At 34.5% G+C, this 7,647-nt stretch overlaps 1 protein-coding gene across 2 annotated transcripts; it reads right to left on the minus strand.

The window, feature by feature from the left end:
• Nucleotides 1-658: 658 nt before the first annotated feature.
• LOC140149347 (uncharacterized) lies at nucleotides 659-6,731 on the minus strand. Of its 2 annotated transcripts, XM_072171594.1 has the most exons (4): nucleotides 6,350-6,731; nucleotides 5,369-5,859; nucleotides 4,521-4,679; nucleotides 659-3,879 (listed from the first exon to the last, which is right to left on the minus strand). In XM_072171594.1, exons 1-4 carry the CDS (start codon nucleotides 6,350-6,352, stop codon nucleotides 3,816-3,818), a joined length of 717 nt encoding a protein of 238 aa, XP_072027695.1. In that variant the 5' UTR covers nucleotides 6,353-6,731; the 3' UTR covers nucleotides 659-3,815. The 2 variants fall into 2 exon arrangements, with proteins under 2 accessions (XP_072027695.1, XP_072027694.1); XM_072171593.1 differs by lacking the exon at nucleotides 6,350-6,731 and having other exon boundaries at nucleotides 5,369-6,343.
• Between the last annotated feature and the right edge of the window lie 916 nt (nucleotides 6,732-7,647).

Raw genomic sequence — 7,647 nt, forward strand, 5'->3', positions numbered from 1 at the left:
ACGCCCCCTGCTTATGATAGGTAACTGTGCACAAAAAACATGTGCGTTAATATTCAATACATTGAGTAGGAAGGAAGGAAGGAAGGATTGACATTTGTTTTCGGCATGTTCTTTTGTAGATGGGGTATTCATTACGAAGAAAACACAATTTCAAACCTGGTTGTGATTTTTTAAACTTTATTTTGGAAACAAAATACAACTAATAAAAAATATGGCATTTCATAATATAAATATATAAAATCACACATACTTAAATTACATCTCAATCGTTAGGACTAACCGGCTCATCGATTTGCTCTAGATATTTGCATATTTTTTATACAGTAAAATTGTATACTCTTGAAAGAAAATTTATACACACTTAAACGCGTTCACTAATATAGTGTAATAGTCAAGCAATATAGTAAAATATATATTCATTAAATCTACTATAGCCAAATAACATTAATTACGATTAACATTCAGTTTTCACCCCCATAATTCCTCCACTTTTGAGAGTATAATGTTTTTTCTTAAGTTTTGGTTGTTGAATTTGTTTCACAAATTTAATCAATGCATGGTTTTATTGGTTTACAGTCCATAAAGGTGCGTGGTTTACTTTAAAACGTACATCATTATCAGTGATTATTCCATTACGTTCACACTACGTGTGCGTTCACACCATTCATTCACTCCCACTCCATCCTATATTGCGAAAGGCCTCTTCCGATCCGTAAGTTAAGGAAAGTCCGCGGATGAGTATTTTATCAGAGGTTTTTACTTGCCTTGAATTTATTTAGCTAATATTATATAGAGTTTTTGAACAGAATATATATATACATTGTGAATACATTGTACATTATGACACATTATGTGTTACGTATATTATTCACTATGGCTTGACTAGCCATTTTGTTTTCATTAAGGTGCATAATATGCGCGCTATACGGTATGTATATTATAAATAAAGAATATACTATTTATGAACTAGAACAATAAATAATTTCTTTCTTAAAATACGGTGCACAATATGTGCCTACTTGCATTAATTGCTTTCTAGAAACAATTGCTATATAAGAATATGTCACAATTATGAGTAAACGAAAATAATATTAATAAGTTAACATCAAATTCCCAAAACAATGGTTTGAATACATTGTTACCCTGACACTTGTAACATTTTACCGTGTATATAAGTAATATAAAATGGATTATTGCATAATATTATAAATATATTAAATCACACATATTTAAATTACATCTAAGCTATTATTTGCATTTTTTAAATACAGCAGGTCTGACGTTAGGCCAAGCAACATAAATTGCCGGTTAATGCTTAATTCTCCTCCCATTTCTCGTCTTGTGCGAGTAATGTGTTTTATTTTGTTTTGGTTGCTGAATTTTGATTCATAAAATTAACAGTTAAATAGTCCATGGTTTAACATGTATATTTCATTACATTCAAACCATGCACTCCTACTCCATCCTACATTTGGGAAATATAAAGTAAGGCCTCTTCCACTAATAAGGAAATTCCACGGATGAGAAGCATTTTACCAGGAGTTCTTACTTGTCCTTAATTTATTTAGCTAATACTATACAGAGTTTTATAAAAGAATATATACATTGTGAATACATTGTACATTTTGACACATTATGTGTTACGTATATTATTCACTATGACTTTACTAGCCATTGGGTTTCATATTTTAAGGTGCACAATATGCGCATTATGTATAATAAAATACTGTAAAGAATATAACATCAACAATCTACATAAAACTATAACAATAAATAAAACTATAATTATAAATATTTTCTCTCTTAAACTGCGGTACACAAGATGCTTACTTGCATTAATTGCTTTCTATAAACATGATAAACAATTGCTCGGAATATACAATTATGAGCAATTGAAAATCATTCGTTCATTGTTACCCTGACACTTGCAACGTTTGACCTGTAGGCTATATAAAATGGATTAGATTGTTCGTACTCTTCTGGTCCATGAATTCCAGGGACATTTCATTGGTAAATAAATATATTTACCAGTCCTTCACATGAGCATGAATGAAAAAGGAAAAATAATATTTCCAGTTTCAAGAAGCTGTACTTACAATTTTCATAAAGCAAAGTTGTCTCTTCTTTCTCTCGATAAATATTTGTATAATTTTTTTTTAAATCGTTATTTTACGGCTTGAAAAATATTGCACATCCCCCATTCCCATGAATTAATAACCACATATTATATTCGTATATCGCGGTTAAAACCGCATAATTTTGGAATGTAATAATTGTTGGTATTTGCATCATCATGCCAACCAGTGTTTCAATTAACAGATGAGGTAATATATTAATGACTTTGACCATTTAATTGACGTAATCGAAAGTTCTTTGCGAGACAAAGTGTTACTAAAATTATCTTGGAATATTTCCTATTAAGATATCGTGCTGTTGTAGGCCTATTCAGCCTTTGAGCGCGATTACACGTTATACATTGCACAATATATCGGTAAAATAATGAGGCTTAATAATCATTGTTTACAAAAAATAATTGGCATCATAGTATACCTAATTGCTGCTTTAACAATAGGATATTGTTGTTATTGGTTATGCCACTGGTTTTTTAAATTATTTGCTTGGATACGCGTGTGCGGGAGCCTTACTCCAGTATTTCCTATTAAGATATCGTGCTGTTGTAGGCCTATTCAGCCTTTGAGCGCGATTACACGTTATACATTGCACAATATATCGGTAAAATAATGAGGCTTAATAATCATTGTTTACAAAAAATAATTGGCATCATAGTATACCTAATTGCTGCTTTAACAATAGGATATTGTTGTTATTGGTTATGCCACTGGTTTTTTAAATTATTTGCTTGGATACGCGTGTGCGGGAGCCTTACTCCAGTATTATCCCGCTTTGCCAAATTAAACTATATAAATCCTAATCCTTAGTAACAGTCAAATTTTAATATTTTTTGCAACTTGAGGCAAAAAAGGATCAAAAACATGTTACACGATTTCTTACAATTGCAGTCACAAAATTCAAATACTTGACACAAGTTTAAGCATTCAAATTTTTGGCTGTAGGCTAAGACTTTGCTTATAATTTTTATATTTTATGTTTATTTTTCTAATTGATTGGAAAAGATAAATTTTAGTATTATGCTGAGACTATAATACTGCAGGTTCATGTGTTTGTGTTTGATCATTTTGATAGTTACAGCAGTATTAAACACCCAAAAAAAAAAACACATGTTTTTGGCCCTCATTTCCAAAAAATTGACCAAATATTAAAATTTTTATAGCCAATTAGAACCAAAGGATTAGGATTTAGCTATGTTTCATTTGGCAAAACAGGATAATATTTTTAACCAAAAAAAATAGTACTGTATTTTTCTGGAATCGGGACTCCAATGTATGATCGCTCACGCTCATTTTAGAGCTTCCCAGTCTCTCCCTCACTCTCTCTTTCTCAAAAAGATACAAAGAAAGATCAAATTGAATATAACTTAGAAATACATAGTAGCAGCCTGTTAAATATAACAACGCGTTCTTTCAATATTGTTTCAGTTTCGTATAGGCCTAAACGAATCTGAAATTGTCTATTGCACGAATATTGCACTGGTACATGGTGAGATAGTAGAAGAAAAAGACTGTGTTATAAAACTACAATATCTTCTCATAAATAAATAAATAAATAGTAAATAGGTGATTGCATTTTTGTGAATAAATAATGAATTTGGTGATAATGAATATAAATTAATACTTGTTTAGAGTACTGATGAATACACTGTTGCCGTCTTTCCAGATCACGTGATATGGATCTTATTATACAGTTCTTTGCCTTACACATGTGCAAGCCACTGGTACAAATTCATAGTCTGGTTTATATCTGTTGACATAAAAAAAAAAGAGAGATTGGAAACTTATTAAAACACTCACAAAAAGAGCGATAGACACCTTAAAATATAGTACAATGAGTGAGGCCCAATTTGTCCGAAACACCATGCCCTCAGGACCATGCCACGGGTTCGGCGCTTTTTACGCTTCCTTAGCTTAATTGTTTGTGGGTCTGTGGGTTCGAGTAAATCCGCAAAGCTCGCAAAGTCGTAATATCACCATGTACTTGTGACACCATTTATTCCATATCTTTATGCTTATGATCAAGAACCAATAAATACGACAGCATTGCGATTCGAATTTAATGTTGTCAGATTTTCTTCAGATTTTGGTCAAAAAACTGACTTCATCATTAAGCTCTAAATAGTCAAGTTCATTTGATATAATAATAACTATTCTATAAAATACAGTCTTGCATGAGCCGGCTAACTAAATTGTAATTTGTGGCCAGATGAAAACTATAGTCGTAGCCTTTTCGAAGTATGGTGTACACAAAAAGAGGGCAGTCTTCAAGTTGGGTAAAACCCGGTAAATTCAAAAGACTTTACCCACATCGTGCAGCGCCATCCTATTGTGTCCGCCATGTCTCGAAAAGGCTATGGCCAAAAAGAATGTAAGTGTTTTTTTACATACCTGCATATACCGTCAACACAGGATCCCTCGCACTTCCTCAATACTCGTACTTTATGAAAGATTGGTTTACACGAACTGCCGATGGTTACATACTCCTGGCTTGATGAATCTATACAGTGGGGGCAGTGACACTCGGCGAACATCATTTCACGAGGATGCCTGTAAATTGCAATTTAGTAATCAATCAATTAATCAATCAATTAAACAATCAAGCAATCAATCGATCATGAATCATGATACCTTTTATTAGACCCACATTCTTAATTTATTTTCATTTTTCATGGGGATTCTTCCATATACTTTTTCCCAACACGTCTGTTTCGACGTGCTAAACCAGTCTTTTATAATAGATTCCTATTTGTTGATAGATACTACAAAATGATTAGTTCCAATTCAGTTCCTGACACCTTACCATCAACTTTGCTCCAAAATCTCCGTTTGCTCAGCTTGTTAACACGTCCAATCCAGTATGTTCCTGAAGACACTATTATCATATTGCCTCATGAACCCGGGCCTCTCCCTTGACCCCCCATAAGCTAAGACATTTCAAGCTCAATTGACGGTCATGCCTTCCACCAAGACATGTCTAAACAGAAGACACCAAAATCAACAGGTGTTATATTTTAGACGTGTCTTGCACGAAGACATGAATCTGTGTCATGTCTTGACTTTGCGTCTCAAAGCCGACTTCACGTGACGTGTCTCAGAAATTATGTTTACTGACAAGACACATCTATTTCTTATGTTGAAGATAATTTTTTATAGGCATAATCAATGACACTATTTTCACAGTGTAATATTTGATATTACACACATAAAACACCGACAAATAAACGAGAAAGTCTTACCTGTCCTCATCGGTATCCGAGACGTATGTCCACGGACACAGGCTATTCCTGCTCACACTATGATGTCCACTGGTATCCAAAAGACTTTCTGGACATTGTCCTGTACTGCTATCATAACTGTGATATCTCTGCCTACGGTACTGCTGCCTTCGTGTGTCCGTCATATTTGAAATTTCAGAGCTATCGAGTGGCTCACCAATTGGGAGACCAAATTGGTTGACTTCTACTTCTGAAATGAGTCTACACTCATTTTCTTCCAGTTCTTGATCTTCAACCATGTCCAGATTACTACCTTGCATATTAACAGATCCTGATGTTAAAGAAGCCGATAAAGAATCATTGATGTTGTCTCCGTCACGTTTTGCTCTATCTGTCTTTTGAATATCATCGATGAGTTTGGCAGGTTTCTTGAGTAAGACGAATGCATTGGATAAAGTCACTACAGCGATTACGAACACACACACTGTTTGGATGAAAGACTCGTATTTTGCCTGAAATAAAAATATTGAGTATAAAATAGACATGATATACCTGCTGATTTAAATAATACTTGACTAGGTCGACAGAGAAAATATATATAACCCAGTGTTTTTGACAATGAAGACAGGCCACTGAGACCAGCCGTCCGTTACCAGCCTTTAAATTTTAAAGAGAATGACTGAATGAGTCTAATGTTGATTTGAGAAACATAAGAAACGGTAGATCAGCTAATTCGAATTAAACATGAACGAAAAGAGGTTTCCAATCAAATGTACGGATACCTCTTTTTCATTTTTTACCGATTGATTCTTGCTATATTTTGTAATTTTTAAGTGTTTGCAAAGAAAACATTTGTGATAATTATTGAAGAAAAAAAACTGAATTAAATAACGGAATTTACTCTTGAACAACAAGCTGTACAGTGTACATGCAAACAAATGTGAATTTGATAGAGAACACAATGTGTGCGATATTCAAATAATTCAGATAAACAGAACTTACCATTATAAAATTACTGATAAGTTATAATTTCCCGAGATATATTGAATGATATTTCTCCACTTCGTTTGTTTCTGCTTTGAAGAGAAAGTGCTCCTCTACATGTATTATATACATTTTTTAACTTTAAGAAAACCTAGGCTGTTACTATAAATAGATTGGTAAACTCCTGGATGACCAAAGATTTTGTGTATGACGTTATCGCAGTGAAATCAAAGTACACGACTAGTGAGTTTACAATAGTGAGATTTAACAATACGGATATAAAAAACCAGCAAAAACCCAGTGGAAACATGATATTGAGGACTTCCGGTATACAATACTTAACACTACCAGAGGTATTATACATTTGTACGTGCATGGTTCTGGGGCTGAGCTTGGGTCTTGTGCGTTAGTCTTTTGTAAAAGTTTTTTCTTGATTTTTTTCAATTACATTTCTTTTCTTCAGCGGACTTGTGAGCGCCAGAAAACTCTGACGTATACCTTATAGGGACTGGGTAAAATTTCCGAACGGCCAAAAATCGCTTCCCCCCCTTGGCCTGCCAAAATCGCTTGCCCTCAGGCTTCTCGCGGGCCCGCCAAAAAATCTTTGCCCCCCCCCCCCTGAACATGCCAAATTTTTGGGATCCCAATTTGCAAACCTTAAATGGTCTAGATGTTGCGAGCGCAGCGAGCAGGAAAATTTGCATATTAAAGCGCTTCCGTATTTTTTCCTAAGCATTTTAGAGCGTTTAATTAAAAAGGTCCCCCTCCCTCTTTCGGCTCGCCAAAACTTTCTCCCCCCACCCTTTACCCTCCCCAGGGCTCATAATTATTGCACAGCCTCTTGTCATACCTATAGGGGGCTTTGGGGATTTAGCCCAAAGGTGTTCTGCATCTGTGCAAAATGCCAAAATCGGCATATTTTTGTCACATTTCGAATCTGGGACCCCACCCCACCCACCTCGTGGACTCATAGCTCTTATGTGGTTAAACTTTAGGGTTTGTCCATAACAAAGTATTTTCAAACTTTACCATAAGAGCCCTGTCCGAATATTATGTCATTAAGCCGAGTCAGAGCATCAGGCCATATTCCCAATTTTGGTAAATAATACAGTTTATCTCTGCATATAGGACACTCATGACAAGTATTAAATAAGCAAAAAACAATCATGTACATAGGGGAACATAAAACCCATTACAATGACATCTCACGTATTAAACCCATAACCTTTCCCTGTGCGTATGGGCTTTATTTTTCTCAATATTTGAGTACAAACACCGCTAGCGCAGGCACCGCTCCGACTCGCCTTAACTGATTT

This window comes from Amphiura filiformis, chromosome 1, assembly GCF_039555335.1.
Source record: "Amphiura filiformis chromosome 1, Afil_fr2py, whole genome shotgun sequence".
NCBI lineage: Eukaryota > Metazoa > Echinodermata > Ophiuroidea > Amphilepidida > Amphiuridae > Amphiura > Amphiura filiformis.